This window comes from Citrus clementina, unplaced genomic scaffold (assembly GCF_000493195.1).
Source record: "Citrus clementina cultivar Clemenules unplaced genomic scaffold, Citrus_clementina_v1.0 scaffold_7, whole genome shotgun sequence".
In the NCBI taxonomy this organism is placed as follows: Eukaryota; Viridiplantae; Streptophyta; class Magnoliopsida; order Sapindales; family Rutaceae; genus Citrus; species Citrus x clementina.
In genome coordinates, this window is record NW_006262075.1 from 9098730 (window position 1) to 9118252 (window position 19523).

The 19523-nt window shown below is 33.4% G+C and overlaps 2 protein-coding genes and 1 pseudogene across 2 annotated transcripts; all 3 read right to left on the reverse strand.

The window, feature by feature from the left end:
- Positions 1-6146: 6146 nt before the first annotated feature.
- LOC18037023 (G-type lectin S-receptor-like serine/threonine-protein kinase CES101) lies at positions 6147-9388 on the reverse strand. Its single transcript, XM_024180564.1, has 8 exons — positions 8211-9388; positions 8034-8138; positions 7835-7939; positions 7542-7753; positions 7236-7446; positions 6916-7153; positions 6683-6833; positions 6147-6575 (listed from the first exon to the last, which is right to left on the reverse strand). The coding sequence occupies exons 1-8, from the start codon at positions 9352-9354 to the stop codon at positions 6261-6263; spliced, it is 2481 nt and encodes an 826-aa protein (XP_024036332.1). The 5' UTR covers positions 9355-9388; the 3' UTR covers positions 6147-6260.
- A 360-nt stretch (positions 9389-9748) lies between these two features.
- LOC18036897 lies at positions 9749-13703 on the reverse strand (annotated as a pseudogene).
- A 726-nt stretch (positions 13704-14429) lies between these two features.
- Positions 14430-19224, reverse strand: LOC18037044 (G-type lectin S-receptor-like serine/threonine-protein kinase RKS1). Its single transcript, XM_024181078.1, has 7 exons — positions 18876-19224; positions 18082-18177; positions 17593-17801; positions 15952-16162; positions 15540-15783; positions 14974-15124; positions 14430-14714 (listed from the first exon to the last, which is right to left on the reverse strand). Exons 1-7 carry the CDS (start codon positions 19222-19224, stop codon positions 14430-14432), a joined length of 1545 nt encoding a protein of 514 aa, XP_024036846.1.
- Between the last annotated feature and the right edge of the window lie 299 nt (positions 19225-19523).

The window sequence follows — 19523 nt, forward strand, 5'->3', positions numbered from 1 at the left end:
CACTAGAAAACTTTCAGGTACTGTTTTTCTTTATAAACAGTAGTAAAATATCACCTACAAACTTCCAGGTGCCGTTTTTCTACATAAACAGCAGCTAAACAGCACCTGAAAGTTTCCAGGTGCTGTTTTCCTGCATAAACCACAATAAAACAGTACCCAAAAACTTGTAGGTCAAGTTTTTACTGCATAACAGTAGTTAAACAACACTTGGAAGTCAAACAACAATTAAGCAACACTAATACTTTCAGGAGCTTTGTTTCTACATAAAAAGCAGCAAAAACAACACCTGGAAGTTCCAAATGCTATTTTTACTATATAACAGCTGCTAAGCAGCGCCTGAAAACTTTGAGGTGCTGTGTTTCTACAAAAAAAGCAGTAAAAACAGCACCTGCATAACAGAAATCAACCCATTGATAAAATTTTTTGCTCCACTTAATTCAGCATCAAAAACTTATATAATTGAATCAATCTTATGCGAACTTCATCAAACATCATATGTGCATGAACACATTATTCCAATTCCAAACATAATCCAACTCTAAATCTATGAGATCAAATCCAAAACACACAATCTCTAATCAATCACACAATTACAATCACAAAAACATATTTTTTCTTAAAATTAATCTTATAATAAAAATATTTTATTGATTTAGTGAAAAAAAAAATAAACAAAACATGCTTACCGTAGAGAGCTGCAAGCCTGCTATGCTGACATAAAGCCAGAAGGAAACAAAGACAGTCATTGTGCTTTTCATTTGTCTGCTCTGCAAACTAGCCCTGTTACAAAAGTGCCAAAAAGAGAAGAAAAGAAAGTTTAATTACAATAGAATTGTAATGAAACGTGTTTATAATAATAGAAGTGTCAAGTTTTACAGCATTTATAGGCCATAACAGCTTTAATAGTTAAAAATAAAAAGCAAGTAGTTCTTAAAACATAACATGCAGAGATCTTGTCATAACATCAAAATTCCCAAGAAAAAGAAAATGTACCAATCAGACATCCCCAATATTTTTTACTGCTTGTCCATTCTTGTCACTTTTCATGTAATAATCACCATTCTCCTAGTAAATGTCCAAGATAAACTATAATTCTAAATTTGAAAATCCCTGAGAAGTAGGAAAAGGGAATTAATTCGAAAGTGCTACCTCAAGAATATGCACCAACAATCTCTAATAATCAGTTGAGCAAGATCAAGTAGCTTAAAATGATGTGGTGAATCTGGCTATGATAAAGGGGGGAAAAATGCTGAAATTCAAAGATTTCTCGAATTTGGAACTGCATAATACCCAAATTCTTGTTAAAAAAAAAAGTGCAAGAAATGAAGAGCATCCAAAAGAACCAACCAAACCACTTGCTTCGTCGGCACCCCTCCAAAATACGTGGACATTTTGCAATAAACTAAAGGAAAAAGACCCCCAAAACCTTTCAATGCCAGTGAAGATTATAAGTCCTTTATATATTGCAGAATTGGAGATTTCTAAGTAAAAAAAATCACAAAGAATCACATGAAGCTTTTGTCTCAATACAATATGTAAAAGATCAAAGCAAAAAGACATGCAACTCCATTGAAAGGCTTATTTATTTTTTAATAACAAAACTAAAGAATCCATTAAAATTGATCTTAAAAATCAGCAGCTAATTGGTGCCAATAAAAACGAAGCAGCAATAATCTAATATCTAGTCACGTAATTATATATATTGACAGTAAGAAGAAAAATATCATCACTCACTACCGAAACAGTACTTAAAAACCTAACTCAAAATCATAAAATTAACCAAAAAAAATTAAATTTCTAAACATGCAAGCAACCTAAAATATCCAACAATAGCTATAAAATATAAAAAATGCCAAAACATAAGGTAATAAATTAAAAATCAAAATTAAAGCGAAACTTTAGCACAATACGGTAGTGTGGATAAATATACAGTGAAATTTTCAGAGTGCTAAAGTTGTTAGCCAACCAGATTAGAATGAAGTGGCAACAACAGCGACAACAAAGAAAGAAGGAAGCAGCAGCTCACATTTATGCCAAAAGATCCGAGTGCTAAAGTTGTCAGCCAACCAGATCAGAAGGAAGTAGCAGTGGCAGCGGCTGCCAAGAAAGAAGGGAGCGGCAGCAGCAAAGGTTTTGTGCAGCGGCAGCGAAAAAATTGATTGTTAGGTAGAAACTAGAAATTAGGGTTCGACGGTGGGGCTATTTATATTTTTTTATTTTTTAATGAAAAACTAATTTTGTTTTATATTTTTAAATATAAACTTTAACTTATAAATATGATTTACTTAAATTGAAAAAATTTAATATGCATAAATAGATTTTGCCAAAAACTTTAATATGCAAAACAAATTTCTTAAAGCATATCTATAGACTACAGATTATATACACATTTTAATAATAAATGTCTACTATTGATAACAAGTATCTCAGTTGAGTTCATTTTAATCAATTTAAATATTGGCCAACAAAGTAATAATGGTTACTAACAACATAAAAAAATACACTTTATTATAAATCATTAATTTTGATACTACTAAATTCAATCGATAAAAAATTAGCATTACATTTATGATGCGTTTACTTCATGGAATGGAAATTGGATGGAATGGGAATGAGTTGGGAATGAAAATGGGTCGAGAATAAGAATAGACTGGAATATGAATGAGAAATGAGAATGAGATTCTAATATTTACTTAGCTAAAATAAATGAGAATGTAAATGTGCTGGAATGTCACTGATCTGTTTATTTGGCAAAATAAATGGGAATAAGAAATGAGAATGAGAATCAATTTACCAAAATACCCATAATATTAAATAATGTAATTTTCATTAACTAAATACAGTATAACCTCTATAAATTAATAATGTCGGGACCATAGAAATTTATTAATTTAGAGAGATATTAATTAATCTATAAATTAATAAATTATTAATTTATAGAGTGTGTTCACAGTACAAAGAACTAACATTTAATTAATTGAAAATTCATTGTATTTTACAAATATAATCAATAGAATTTAAATAAATTCATCAAATAAATAATGTATACTTGATTAAATAAATTTATGAATTTTACTAAATGTATTCAATGAACTAAACTAAATGTTAGTTATTAAATTGTTTGAATTAAAACTAATCTAATGTACCTATCTACTTGATTAACTAAATTCATGTATTTACATAAATTTATCTAAATGTATTCAATGAACTAAACTAAATGTTAGTTATTAAATTGTATTAATTGAATTTGAACTAATTCATCTAATGTACCTATCTACTTGATTAACTAAATTCATGTATTTACATAAATTTATCTAAATGTATTCAATGAACTAAACTAAATGTTAGTTATTAAATTGCATTAATTGAATTTGAACTAATTCATCTAATGTACCTATCTACTTGATTAACTAAATTCATGTATTTACATAAATTTATCTAAGTGTATTCAATGAACTAAAATAAATGTAATTTCATTAAATTGTATCAATTGAATTTGACTACTTATCTACGTAATTAAAGAGTATTCATGTATTTACATAATTTAGCTAAGTCATAAATCCAATGAACTAAATTAGAAATTAAATGTATTTAATGAATTAAGTTAAAATTATTGTCTAGATAAACAAACACAAAGTATTCTTTTATTTCATAGTAACTTGTTAACTTGTTAAAAATTAAAGATGAGATTCAACTAGATTTAAACTTCAAGAAAAAACAAGTTACAATAGACTCATATTTTAATAAATTGACATAGTCAGTTACATTTGTAATTTCACAGTATTTATAATTTCTACAATTATTAATTTATGATATAAATGTGACCATAGAGTTATATAGGAGTTCTCAAAAAAATTATCTTATTAATTTATCGAAATTATTAATTTAGCTTCAGGGCCTAAGTCAGGACTGCAAAAAATTATTATATTAATAATTTATCGAGTATTAATTTATAGAGTATTAATTTATAGAGGTTATACTGTATTTGTATAAATATTATTATAAAAATGATATTAATTAAAAAAATAAAATTAATAATAATAAATGTTAATAATGATAATATTAATAAAAATAATAATAACAATAATTAATAATAAAGTTAATAAAATTTAATAATAATAATAATAATGACAAAATTTAATAATAATAATAATGACATTTAAAATAATAAAATTAATTGTGCTTTGAACGAGGATAATTTGGAAAATATGAAAAAATTATAGGGATACAAAATTGTGTGGGACCCACACATTTTATTTCTATTCTCAAATTACATTTTACTAAGTAAATATGAGTTTCATTCACATTCCTTCATTCTCATTTCCTAAATACTCAAGTAAACACACCATTAATGTATAGACATGTCTATTATAAGTATTTAAGAAAATATTATCATTTGAAAATAGTGAATCAATATAACCATCAAAATAATGCAGTATAAAAGAATAAATTAATTTCACATAGGTTTGTATGAATTAATTTGCATAAGAGATTGAGATACATTAAATCTGCCTATATATATCATATAATAATATTGGCCAATAGCAATAAATTAATAATAAAAAAACAATAATATTTGATTGATAATTATAATGTTTGGTATAATTAACAAGATAATTAATTAAAAAAAACAAGATACTTTTTTGATAATTATCCAAAAGTTAGACAAAAATTATTCTCATATTAGTGGGTAGAGGTTTGAATCACTTTATATGTATTATCAGATTGATTTCTTTCAATTATTTGAAAATAAATCTGATTAATTAGTGATCTAAATATTTAGATTGCATTGACCTATACAAAATTAATAAAATATTATGATAAATTTTTATGCAAAAAATTACTAAATTTATAAATGTATTAAAATATTTAATAATTTACAATTATATTTATTTATTTATTTATATTTCAATAATATTTGCAGTAGTAATGTCACATATTTTGAGGAAAAAAAATATAAGTTTCATTTTTTAAATATATTTTCATGTAAAGTTGAGGGAGTATTTGGTAGTTTTATAATTTAATTGATAACCTTGTTATATACTTAAAATAACGGTAGCTGTATGATATTTACCTTTAATTTTTTCACCCTAATCGATTACAATAAGAGATAACCGGTGGCCGATTATAAAATTAATTAAAAAAATAATAAAAATTGGCTGTACCAGATACAGCGATGTATTGCAGGCCGACCCCCATTATGATAAGTTCCATAATCCATACCATGTATATTGAAACCCCATTATAGTCATAAAATTATACTAAACTAATTTATTACTATCAGAAGATTATAATTTAATAGAGGCATAGATAAAAAAATTATTATTTTAACTTAGTTATTCGTAATTGAAGTAATATGGGATAAAATATGTGCTACATTGACAATTAATTAATGAAGTATGCCAAATCTAATGTAAGGACAATGATAAAAGAAATAAACATGATTTTAAAAAGTTCGTGCATAAATCTAATATGTAATGTTGGGATTATGCAAAGTTATCTTGAAAATCTAACAAATAAATTAATTTTTCAAATAATTTTAGAAAAATATTTTATTCTATTTTAAACTTTTAATATAACAAAGAATAATTTTTTTTACAATATACCAATAATCATTACTATGTGAAGACAAGTTTCTTAAGACATAATTTATAAAAATTATAATTTATTACAATGTAGAGTTTATTTTTATTTATAACTTAACTAAATTTTGACCAAAATTTTTATTGTTAAATAAAGATTATTTCTATATAGAGTATCACGAAGTTTACAGTAGTTGTGTTCTTATAAAACTTAAATTACAATTTTTTTTTACTCTATATACATTACAAATTGATTTAAAATGTTTCACATTATAATTTGCTCTCCATTTTCTTTTATTGTTGATTCGGTTTAATAAATAAAAAGCATTAGACTAAAAGATAGGCTGATTCTTTGAAGAACTTGGGTGAATTTGGCAATAAATTTATAGCAAGTCTCTAGTGCAATTGTCAAAACTAACAGATCATATCGTGCATCGACAATGCCGTATTTGTGTGTTTTATGTTATAAAATAGGATAAATTTATATTTTGTATAAAATGCCATAAATCTATGAATGTAAGCCTATTAATTCACTCCAAAAATGAAAAAAAGTGTTAAAATAAATTAAAATAAGAAACGCCAAAAATACTATTACAGAAGTCCCCGTAAACAGTTAACTGGAAGCATGTAGATGGCGTGTCATTTTTTTGAATCATGTTACTATTACAGCCAATATATTTATCTTGCTTCCATCGTTGTCATTGTTACATCGTTTGTTGAAAATTTTGCAACCTCATTATCCGGAACTTCCGGCACTTGATCATCAGCATTAGCGTTGATGAAAAAGGCAGGTTGTTTTGGTGGAGGCAGAGGCACTGTTTCATTTTGAAGCATGCAGACAACTTCAGGCATTGTGGGTCTATCCATTGCCTGGTCCTGTACGCACAAGAGACCCACATGAATGCATCTCATCACTTCATTAGCAGAGCATGGTTGTTCCAGTGATGGGTCTATTAGCTCCAAACCTTTGCCGTCGCTCAGCAGCTGCCATGCCTGAAAAATGGTAAGTTTTAAAACCGCATAAGGGTAATTAAGCACTGGATTTGGCAACGCAAAGCCGCGTGGCAACCTCTCTCACAGTCCTAAGAACGAATACTTACGTATCCTATAAGGTTGAGTGGGCGATCTGGATGATGGCGTGTATGGTTCTTCTGGCCACTCACAATTTCCAGTACCAAGACTCCGAAACTAAATACATCTGTTTTTATTGAGACAATTCCGCTCATGGCATACTCTGGAGACATATAGCCACTGTAAAGAAATTGAGAGGGAAAATGTTTATGCATGCTCTATGCGAAAAGCCACAAAGTGTTATATCTTAAATGGTACTTACTATGTTCCAACAATTCTCTTTGTGTTTGCTTCTGATTCATTCACCTCAAAGATTCTAGCCATTCCAAAATCAGAAATTTTAGGATTCATTTTGTCATCAAGTAAAATGTTGCTAGCTTTCAAATCTCTATGAATCACTCTTAATCTTGAATACTTGTGAAGATATAGAAGCCCTTGTGAGATCCCTTCAATTATAATGAAACGTTTCTCCCAATTCAATACGTTCTTTCTACCAGAGTCTGCATCAAACAGATAATAGTATGAATAATGATAGGTTTCGCATTAGAAATTAGAATACTAATCTTGTGAAAAGAGACCTACTGAAAAGAAAGAAATCCAAGCTTTTGTTTGGCATGAATTCATAAACTAAGAGCCTTTCTTCTCCATGGAGAGAGCACCCCAAGAGCCTAACAAGGTTCGTGTGCTGCAGTTTTGCAATGAGTCTAACTTCATTCTTAAACTCCACTATTCCTTGGCCCGAACTTCTAGAAAGTCTCTTTATTGCTACTTCTTGCTCATCTGCTAATTTCCCCTGAAATGTTGCTCAATCAGCTGACAATCATTTTATTATACATCTTAATATATATATATGTGTGTGATTGTGTATGTATGTATGTATATACCTACCTTATAAACTGGACCAAAGCCACCCTCGCCAAGCTTATTTGTAGTAGAAAAATTGTTTGCAGCAGCTGCAATGGTTTGAAAATCAAATATCTTCAGCTCGTGGCTAATGCTTTGATCTTTCTCTGGTGATTTTCTTTTCCCATATGTCGGCAGAAGTGACACGTTATCTCCAAGTTCACGTAATAGCTTCATTTGGTTCATTTTGTTTTCCACTAATTTTAGATACATGGAAAATATAGTTCAATTATATTGTTATTGATTGAATGATAATAATTATTTGTTCCAGGAGTTACCTTTTGCCTTGAGTTTTCTCCATGTCACATAGCACAAGTAGCACAACATGGGTATCCCCAAAACTACTCCTATAGCAATGGTTAATGAACGCCACCACTTCTCTTCTGGAATTGGAACAAATCCTAGCCGTATTCATATGCGATAGATTTCAAAGTAAATGCGAAAGTGAGAAATATGGTAGTTTGATAGATTGCATACCTTGTGCTTTGTATTTTCTCCGTATAAGATAGCACATCGAACCCAACAGGGGTACCATTAGGGCTCCTATTATTGCACCAATTAATTTTGGTTTCCTCTTTTCTTCTGTTAAATGATCTTCACTTATTCATTTGTCTTACAACAACAATGTGACAATAAATGATTAATGACAGTTACCTTTGATTGCGAGGATGAATATTTCTCTTGAATTGTTCGAGGCAATCTCTGTAAACTCTGTCCCTTCACTCCAAATCTCACAATAAGCCTGCTTATTTTTAAATCCTCTGGTACCGGTAGCAAAGGCAATGCAAGAACAATTATAAAAGCATTTGGCTCGACAGTCAGTAGAGGACATGTTGTCACTTTCTTTGAACTTGAATCCATGTTCAGATATGAGCCCAAATTTGCTCTGGAAATTTTCTGGACCAGTGCCTTTCCTGCAGATTGGACGTGGAAGCTGATTCCAACATCCTCCGTAAGTGCAAGGAGCAAACGATCCTCTGCTGTCCGAGAGTGCACCCTCCGGATCAATTCTTAGGAATACAGATGAAGTGACCCCTTCATTTAAAGAATACTCGAAGTACTTTTCTTGTTCATTTGAAGTGTAACTAAAACTAAGATTCCACGAACGAGAGAAGTTGAAGTTCCCATTAAGCAAAAGCCCACTAGTCCAGTAGATCGTTTCTCGTCGCCATCTGATGATCAACTGGTTTGTGGCATTGGGTTCAATTCCTAAGGTGAATGAGCCTTGAGCAGGAGAGGAATAATCAAGCCATGATTGGAGAAACCATTGATGTCCCGTTTGCAAGTTAATTCCCAGTTTCATTCCTGGAAGAAGTGTATCAGTCGGATAGTCAAAGCTTTGCCACAGCACTCGCTTTATAGTTCCATCTGTGTTCATTTCCCGTAGGACTAGATTGCCAGATTGCAGCAATGTAGCACTTGTATTGTTACTAGCTCCTTCAACCGAACTTACAGCAATAGGATTTCCCCCATTGTGTAAAATTTTCAAATTGCCATCGATGCTGTCTATTGTAAGAACTCCGGACTGATCTAAGATTGGGGTGTTCCGATTTTCAATCCATATAGGCTCATCAGTTTGATAACGAGGCAAAATAGGTCGGAAATACCAGCCCAAAGTGTCTGGAGCTGTATCGTGCCATATTCCTAAGTAGCGCTCTGTCGTAGTAGAGCTCGCAGGGCTAAAGAATCCCAACTTGAAGTTCCCAAACGCTGAAACCAGTAGCATCCCATCTTTGAGCAATTGGCCTTGTACTAATTTGTCAGTCAGGGTGGAATCTGAAGATCCCAGCAAGAGCATGAGCCATAAAAAGCTCAGTTGAGCATACTTGCTTCCTTTGCTATTCATTGTTTTGTTGGCTTTTGTGAGTAGCAGTGGTTATATATAATCAATGAGAAGCAGTCCGCCATCGACATTGACTATTGACTTTAGGCTAGGCCCTCTTAATTGCTTACTTTGAACTGAAAATCTTTTGAATAGCATTCAATTGTGGTATGTCACAAAAGTCTCCCAGTGCATGCCAGACTGGAGTGGACTAGATTTGTTAATGACATTGGTTATGACTTTGTTTCCAATTCAATATTGGATGAGGACAGTAACGCATAGCAAAAATTTAAATAGCAATGGCCTAAATTTGAACAAATACTCTTGCCCCTCTACGTTTATAACTGTCACTTTCAAACATTTTCTTGCCACTCAATCTACATATATAGAATATATGGAACATTCTGCCGTTTGCAAAGTAATCCATTTATGAATTTGGATTAGTATAAAGTGATTCATAACATCAGTAGTATGATGAAAAACAAAATCAACATAAATCATCGCCTCTATGCATCTCTGTGCCGTTTTGCTTCATCAATACAGAAAATTATTTCACTGCCAGTATTACTTTTATCTTGCTTCAATCTCTGTAATCGATTCTTTATATACGGAACAAACTTCTGACTTGTTTTCGGTAGCTTCTGGTTCTTCGGTGGTAACATCAATAAAAAATGCAGGTTTATTAACTCGTGTGTTGAATTGACACATTACCATTCACAAAATGCAAGCATCGAACATTGATTTCTCTGTTCGTGCTAGAATTTCAACATAGCTACCTGACTGAATTATGTAACTGTGTATCATCTTGCTTCCAATACTGAAATTGATACATTATTTATTGAACAACATTCTGCGTTACTTTCAGAAACTGGTGGTTCTTCAGCAGTAATATTGATGAAAAATGCTGGTTGCTTTGGCGCAGGGAGGGAAAGAGACTCATTTGTAACCATGGAAACAACATCGGGCATTGCAGGCCTATCCGTTGCTTGGTCTTGCACACACAATAGTCCCACATGAATGCATCTCAGTACTTCATTGGGAGAGAATGATCCTTCCAATGCAATGTCTACTAGCTCTAAAACTTTGCCTTCATTCCACAGTTGCCATGCCTTCAACATGCAACAAGAACAGTCAAGGTAAGACTGCAAGTATCACTCAAACGAAATTCAGTCTAACTCAGCATACTTACATATCCTATAAGGTTGAGTGGATGATCTGTACGATAGCAACCGTTGTTCTTTTTGCCACTCACAATTTCCAGTACTAAGACTCCAAAGCTAAACACATCAGTTTTGATTGAGACAACGCCACTCATCGCATATTCGGAGACATATAGCCACTGATAAATAATTGAATACTATTTTAGTAACTGGAAGCAAGAAATTGATATCTGCACATGAATAAAGCAAACTAATATGTTGGATTGTAAATATAGTATATACTTACTATGTTCCAACAACTCTGTTTGTGTTTGTTTCTGACTGATTCAATCCAAAAATTCTAGCCATACCAAAATCGGAGATTTTTGGATTCATTTGGTCATCTAGTAAAATGTTGCTTGCTTTCAAGTCTCTGTGAATCACTCTTAACCTTGAATACTTATGGAGGTAAAGAAGTCCTTGTGCAATCCCTTCAATTATACTGAAGCGTGTTTCCCAATTCAGTCGGTTGTTTCTTCTAGAGTCTGTCTCATCATAGAACAGAAACAAAAATACTAATATTAGTTGACAAAGCAGAGAAATGTTGTAGCCAAATACTACTTACATATTGAAGAGGGAACCTACTGAAAATAAAGAAATCCAAACTTTTGTTTGGCATGAACTCGTAGACTAAAAGCCTTTCTTCTCCATGGAGAGAGCATCCTAAAAGCCTCACCAGATTTGTATGCTGGAGTTTCGCAATAAGTTTAGCTTCATTCTTGAACTCCACTATTCCTTGTCCAGATCTTCTTGAAAGTCTCTTTATTGCTACCTCTTGTCCATTTAGCAGTTGCCCCTGAAATCATGTCTCTATAAGAATAACCAGTTATGCACTTAATATCAATAGAAGTTGCAAAATTTCACCTTATAAACTGGACCAAAACCACCCTCTCCAAGCTTATTTACTGCTGAGAAATTATTTGTAGCAGCAGAAATTGTTTGAAAATCAAAGATCTCTAATCCGTATTTCATGCTGTTATGGTCATTTCCCTTTCTTTTTCCATCGCCATTTGTTGAGGGAAGCGACAGGTTTTCTCCGAGTTCACGTAACAGCTTCTTTTGGTTCATAATTCGTTCCACTAATTAAGATCACGAAAGGCATAGTTCAGATTCTTGTTATTCACTGGTATTAATAATATATCTTTTCCAAGTTATTACCTTTAGTCTTGATTTTTCCATAAATCAGATAACATAAGTAGCTCAGCAAAGGTATGAATGTTAAAGCTGCTGATATAGCAATGGTTAATGAAATCCACCACTTCTCTGCAATAAACGATAGAGCGAAAGGCTTAAGTAAAACCTTGCTTTTATTGATCATCAATAATGATAGATATTTTTGACCAATTGCATACCATTTGCCTTGTATTTTCTCCTTGCCAGAAAGCATAATGAACATGACAGGATCCCCACAGGTAGAGCTACTGCCAGTGGAATGATTAGACACAGCCAGCACTTCTTTTCTTCAATGCCTAATTCAAATGAAAAGCATAAAAATAGCTTGTTACCTAATTATGCTTGTTAGACTTTTAAGAAAAGCTACTAAAAGTAAAACATTTGTGACTTGGTGACATACATCCTCTTGTATACAAATTTCAAACATATTAAAAACAAGGTAGTAAATTTTCAGGATTTACTCTGCTTTTGAGTAAATTAAACATCTTGAACTGAAGTATTATGGTTTTGTCTTGAGTTAAATGATAGGTCTATTAGATCTGCTTTACTGGTCTCGAATAAAGAACAAAGGGATGCAGGTCCTAAAATTTAAGTCTTGCTTTTACTTACAAGTAATTAATACCTTACAATTTCTTCTCCAGCTTGGACGTGATACATCAAATTATAGTATTTGCGTTATTATAATTACTGAAGCAGACTTACCTTTGGGTTCCCACACGCTTATGTAGCGAGCATCTGTATTATTATTATCCTCTATGAACTTTGACCCTCTGCTCCAGATCTCACAGGCGGTATTGTTATTTTCATTTGTGATTGCAAAGGCAATACAGGAACAATTACTCAAGCATTTGGTTGCACAATCGTCTCTGCTCGTGTTGTTACTACCTTTGAACTTGAACCCATCCACGGACATGAAACCCCGCTTCCGTGCCCAGTTCAATTCAAAATCATCCGGAAAATATCCTATGCAGCTGGAAAGCCTCACACATCCCTCAGAGCCAGGACACGAAATAGGAAGAGCACCTGTAACTGTAAGTGAACCTCTGGAGTCAATTTGAAGTGTTGGAAATGAAGTAAAATTTCCGTTTAGAGAATAATTGAAATATCTTTCTTTTTCATTTAAAGTGTAGCTGAAGTGGAAGTCGGAATCAAGGTCAAGAGCTCGCCAGTGTGGGAAAAGGCCACTGGTCCAAAGGACTTCCCCTCTCCGCTGGATTATCAACTGGTTTGAGACATTTGGATCAATGTTGAGCGTAAATTCCCCTTCAGCAGGAGAGTCCTCTGATGTCCACGACCGGAGAAACCACCCGTGCCCAGTTTGCAAATTAAGTCCCAGTTTCATTCCTGGCAGAAGAATATCAGTTGGATAGTCAAAACTCTGCCACAGCTCCCGCTCCATAGATCCACTTGGATTCGTCTCATATAATACAAAATTTCCGGTTTCATATAAAGCAGCACTTGTATTACCCATTGCTTGAACCGAACTTACTACAATAGAATTTCCACCTTTGCGTAAAATTTTTAAATTGCCATCTCTGCTGTCTATTGTAAGGCTTCCGGATTTATCAGCGATTGGGGTGTTTCTGTTGGCAACCCACACTGGTTGATTTATTTTTGGGGACCCGTAGGACCAGTGCGAATCAGATGGATCTGTTGGCCTATGGTACCATATTCCTAAGTACCGATCTTCTGAGGACATATAGCTAAAGAATCCCATCCTGAAGTTGCCAAAAGCTGAAACCAACTCATCTCCATCTTTGAGAAGTTGGCCTGGAAGTAATGTGTCAGTCTGGGAATAGCAAGGCCCCGTCAAGAGAACAAAGAATGAAAAGCTGATAAGGAGGTCAATTCTTTGTTTGATACCCATTAGTGGAACTGAGTGTGTACTTTGCAGAAAGAAACGAATCAAAATGTGCGTTCTTTGATAACCTCTCTGTTCACTGGTCTTGCACATACAAGTGTAAATGCAAAAATGAGTCATCGAATAATAGTGGTCCTTGAAATATAATATGCATCAATCAGCCAACGACCGTGACTATTGGCTATGGACTTTGAAAGTGTTGGTTTTTTCATGGAAGCTTCGTATAGCCAAATTATCATCCCAATTTTAACCCTAAAGACAAATCTCCCAATGGAAACAACTTTTCGTTGCCATTAATTTATGCTTTTGTATCCGTTAGTAGATAATAATTCAACATTCTTGAATAATGACAATATTGACAATAAGACTTGCCAATAATTTCAAGCAAATAAGTATATATGACAAGTTACCATCATTTTGTCTTTAGAATGAAAATAAAGTCGACGATAATTAATTATTTAATGTATACATGAGGAGACATGTTATGGAAATGTTGGACAAGTATCTTTTTTTTTTTTTAAATCTCATAGTCTCTCCTTATTAAATGAGTGGTCAAAATTGAGTTTTAAATGTTGATATTGACAATCAAGTCATTTTTTTTTAACTTTATTTACAATTAAATTAATTTTTTTAACTAATTTTTAAAACGATGAAAGGATTCTAAGCCGGAAATCGTTTGTTAGGCCGTTTGCGCAAGTTTCCACCAGGAGAAGTTGATGCCTCCGAATTAACGTGAACAGTCAATGGCTCAATCGTTGATTACTAGTATTTGATAATCACATGGCGTAGGTGATCATATTAATTAGTAGTATATCTAATTAATTAACTGAACAATGTTTTGAATCATTGTTGAGAACATCTAGTACTTCTTCATCAGGATTGACATCGACAAAGAACGCCGGTTGTTTTGGCGCAGGTAGAATCATAGTTTCATTTGTAAGCATGGAAACAACATCGGACATTGTGGGTCTATCCGTTGGCTGATCCTGTACGCACAGTAGACCCACATGAATGCATCTGAGTACTTCATTAGGAGAACATGATTCATCCAGTGCTGTGTCCACGAGCTCTATACATTTCCCTTCATTCCAGAGTTGCCATGCCTGAAAGAGTTAGGTTTTTGTTATTGAAACAGCTTGACCCAAAAAGTTAAGCTAATAGGTAACGGTCTAACAACGATATACAGACAAGTTTTAATAGATCCTGATAGCATGTTAGCAAAATTATTTGACCCAAAAACTTAAATTGATATCTAAAGGCTTATAATAGTATTAGAGAAAAATATCAATAGTTTTGGAGTACTCTCTGAAGATCAGATTGTACAGGCCATCCAAAAAGATTTGACTGGATAGTGATACTTACATATCCTATAAGTTTGAGTGGACGCTCTGAATGATAGCAGCTATTGTTCTTTTTACCACTCACAATTTCCAATACTAAAACTCCAAAGCTAAACACATCTATCTTCATTGAAACAATGACACTCATGGCGTACTCCGGGGACATGTAACCGCTAAAAGGAAAATAAAGCACAATAAGTATCGATGATTTAAAGAGGAAATGACTTCGCATGAAGAAAGCTAACATTTATAAGTAAACTTACTATGTTCCAACAACTCTGTTTGTGTTCACTTCTAATTCATTCACCCCAAAAATTCTAGCCAAGCCAAAATCAGATATTTTTGGATTCAGTTAAACTTTACTGGAAATTGCTTATATATGGCAAGCAAGCACAAATCGCAAACCTTTCATTAATGATCTAAAACTTGATAAAAACAATACAAGCTCACGTTTGTTTATATACAGAGAAGAAAGACAAAAAAAAGCTAATACAGAGGGTAGCAGGGTAATTGAGCAAAATAACTAATCCAAGAACACAGCCAATCATATTGAGCTTCTAGAAACGCCTCAGCTGCATGCATATGTACTGAGAATCTTCTGTATATCCATTTTGCCAGCGTAGCAAATCCATCTTATCTTCAACATTCTCAGATTGTAATTGACTGCAGCTGAGGTGGCATGCCAGCTTAGCATTGGAGTCAGCTGTTGGCTCTTCATAATCACTAATTTCAACAATTTGGTCATCGAATAAAATATTGCTCGCTTTCAAGTCTCGGTGAATCACCCATAATCTTGAATATTTATGTAGATAAATAAGTCCTTGAGCGATCCCTTCAATTATATTGTATCATTTTTGCCAGTTTAGTTGGTTCTTTTTACCAGAATCTGTCTCAAAATATAATGAAGATGTAAAAAGAAGTTAAGAATAGTTAATAAGTGATTCATGCATAGAATTGTTACCAACACGTTCTCAATCGTTGAACTTGAATAGACACGTACCGAAAATGAAAAAATCCAAGCTCTTGTTAGGCATGTACTCGTAGACTAAAATCTTTTCTTCTCCCAGAAGAGAACACCCTAAAAGCCTCACAAGATTATTGTGCTGGAGTTTCGCAATGAGTTTAGCTTCATTCTTGAACTCCATCATTCCTTGTCCTGAATTTCTTGAGAGTCTTTTCATGGCTACTTCTCGCCCATCTGGTAACTTTCCCTGAAATTAATTAACACCACGAAGTAAAGTGTAAGTGTTGTGCAAATTTTAATATACTCGCAAGCGCACGAATCTATTGTAGTATAGATCTATGGTGACGAGTGTCGATCCCACGAGGAGGTGGATTTTAATTGTGTATAGAATTAATTTTGTAAATGGGTTGTTGGATTTATGGTGGAAATGATTTGGTATATGCTAAAACTTAAATTAAAATGGCGAGAATAAATTCTAAAATTGGAATTGCAATGGCGAGAATAAATTGAAGATAATTCTATTGAAATGACGTACTTGGGTATCTGGATCCGTATCAACATGCATCATGGGCTAAATAATCCGTATTAATGCCAATTAAATCATGAGGGGGGAATCCACACCTCATGAACCACGCTCTAATCAATATGGTGCTAAGGGCTTATCGTGCCAAATAATAATAACCTTATACTAGAGAGCCGGTGTAACCAAGGCGGTATCTAGACAAGACTATTATTATTTGTCGACGAGAAGTCAAAACATCCACACAAATTAGAGGGGAAGAGAAAATAAATTTACCAAATTAAGCCCATGACACATGTTGAGACTTCACCTTCAACCCAAGCTTGAAAGAAAATTAGCCACTCATAATTGAACTAGGGGCAAAATGGGAATTTATTAAAATACGAAGAAAATACAAGATGGAGAGGGAATTACAGAAAATGGATCCCAAAAATGGATTCAGAGATATCAAATTAGGGGGGGGAGGCCCCCTTTTTATAGATACATGGAGTAAATCATGGCCATCGGATTAAAAACAGTTTGGACGCTCAGGATTGCGCCACATCATCAGTCAACAGTCCACGATTTGACCACGCGAATGAACAGTAACACGGTTTGACCCGGATGAACAGTAACGCGGTTTGGTTGAAAATAATCCTGTGTGATGCATGCACCGTACGCGAGATTTTTCGTCCACTGATATGCTGCCATGTCACCATCAACAGTACATAAGAATTTTAGTCCAACAGGATCGTGACACCTCATCAGTCAATGCCACATCATCGGTTAATGCCACGTCATCATCCGTCTATGTGAACAGTGTCGTGAACAGTAACGTATACAGTACCGTACATGTGAATAGTGCCATTTTTCCTTTTATGCTCCTCCTAAGGTTTTCGACCGTCCTGAGTTCAAAAGTGATGTCCGTTTTGCCGTCTGATCTCTCCTTTATTGTGAAATGACTATAATGCCCCTAAAATACATAAAATACTTAATTAAAATAAAACACATGTAATTAAATCACAAGAAGGTTAAATATATAAAAGTAAGGGTTGTTAGTAAGACTTAAAATGTAAAATGACGGTTTTTTCCTTTATAAATATGCATTTTCTAACACTCAACAGTAAGCACTATCTATGTAACTGAATATCAATGATACTCGCAAAAATTTTGATTACCCTATAAACTGGACCAAAACCACCCTCTCCGAGCTTGTTTATGAGTGAGAAATTGTTTGTGGCCGCAACAATGGTTTGAAAGTCAAATATCTTCAAGTCATGGCTCATGCTATGACCTTTTTCTTGTGTTTTTCTTTTCTGTTGTGCGGTTGGAAGTGACAAGTTATCCCCCAGCTCGCATAATATCCTCTCTTGATTCCATTTTTCCACTAAACCAACATGTATATTTATTAAAAGCATTGTTCAATTCCTAGTGTGATTATTGGCTGATTTTTTTTTCCTCCCAAGTCATGATAAACTAAATAGAATAGCGTAAGATAAGAAACAAGTTGCCAAAATGTTGTATCATGAAAAATATTTCTATCATCTCACTTTATCCTGGTTGTCTGATAAGTTAAATCGAAATTTTGATCATATATATTACCAAAAAAAAAAAAAATGCTCACCTTTTGCCTTGTATACCTTTTCTCCATGTTAAATAGCACATACAGAGAATTAGGATTGCTACTAGTGGAGTTGCTTTTACTGCCTTCAACGTCTTACTACTCCACCGTTTCTTCCCCTTTTCGAAGGACCCTTTCTTTCCTGCCACAATGACGAGCGATCCACAAAGAGAAAGAATTTAATGGAACCCGCACATCACATAACTTGTGAGTTTGTAAAATAAAATTTTGAGTACCAATGCACATATGAAGTGACGATGCGAAAGTTTATGATCGACTAATGTGGTACTAATATAAACTTAGATGAGAAATGATGAGGCTTGATAACTAATAATGATATCCCATACCCAATGACATAGCACCAAATTATGTCCTATTAGCTGTGATATAAATATCTGAACTTTATAAGCCTATCGTTCTAAAATTTTAACATGTGTATACTTTTATTAACAAATGAATTGGATACTAGATGACAGTCTAGTGCAAACGTGGAGTCAACAATATGACATCGACATTTTTATAAATGCTCTCATAGGGAAAATAAGGATAGTTTTTTTATTCAAATGTTATGAAAAACTATGGAGATGACAACCAAGTCCAGCATGATTTCGAATCAATCAAAGTCAACCCAGATTTTAGACAGATAATTAAATAAAGGCTAGCTAAGTCAACAATCTAACTTTGAAAATTATTGATTTTTTTGCGGTATGCTTAAAACATGAAATTAATTTTTGTTTTCTATGTAATTTCTTTATCATGCACATGCACGCATACAATCATTTTGATTCCCCAAAAATTAACATCCAGTCATTCAAATTAATTAAACTCTTCATCTCTCACCTGAGTCACCGGCGGCTGTGGTTTCTCGGATGTCTATCAACCGGTAAGTGAATACAGGATTTGTAAACACCGCATCAGTAAAATTCGTCCCTTCGCTCCAAATCTGACAGCCGGTTTTATTATTTTCATTCGCGGAGGCAAATGCAATACAAGAACAATTTTTCTGGCACGCAAGCTGACAGTCGTTAATGGTCATGTTGTCACTTTCTTTAAAAGTGAATCCATCGTTAGATATATCAGCCCTTAGGGCTGTTATGGTCTTGAAATCAGAAGAAGCGTTTCTGCAAACTGGATAACCCTCAATTAATTTCTCCGTCCCATTGTGGGTGGCCAGTGTTCCGTCCGCCATTATTCTTAATCTTGGAAACAACGCAACGTTTCCTTTGACAGAGTATGTAAAGTACTTTTCTTCTTTATTTGAAGTGTAGCTAAAGATGAAGTCGGAAATTGTAGAATCCCCTGAGGAATCGAATTAGGGTCAACGCCGAGAGTGAATGATCCTTGGTAGGGGTGTTCAGAATTCAATCAAATCCGCTCAATCTATCTGATCTGTAAAAATCCGATTCGTGGATTGGTGGATTGGATTGGATTGAAAATTTGATAATCCGCAATTGGTGGATTGGCTATGGATCTACTTCTGTAAATTCG

Coding starts and splice junctions, on each gene's coding strand:
- LOC18037023 (XM_024180564.1), bottom strand. CDS start 9,354: ATGCTCTTGCTGGGATCTTCAGATTCCACCCTGACTGACAAATTAGTA. Junction 8,139..8,210: donor ATTCATCCTCGCAATCAAAG/GTAACTGTCATT, acceptor ATCATTTAACAG/AAGAAAAGAGGAAACCAAAA. Junction 7,754..7,834: donor GAGAAAACTCAAGGCAAAAG/GTAACTCCTGGA, acceptor ATCTAAAATTAG/TGGAAAACAAAATGAACCAA.
- LOC18037044 (XM_024181078.1), bottom strand. CDS start 19,224: ATGGCGGACGGAACACTGGCCACCCACAATGGGACGGAGAAATTAATT. Junction 18,178..18,875: donor CACAGCCGCCGGTGACTCAG/GTGAGAGATGAA, acceptor TCATTGTGGCAG/GAAAGAAAGGGTCCTTCGAA. Junction 15,784..15,951: donor CTTGGATTTTTTCATTTTCG/GTACGTGTCTAT, acceptor ATATAATTGAAG/GGATCGCTCAAGGACTTATT.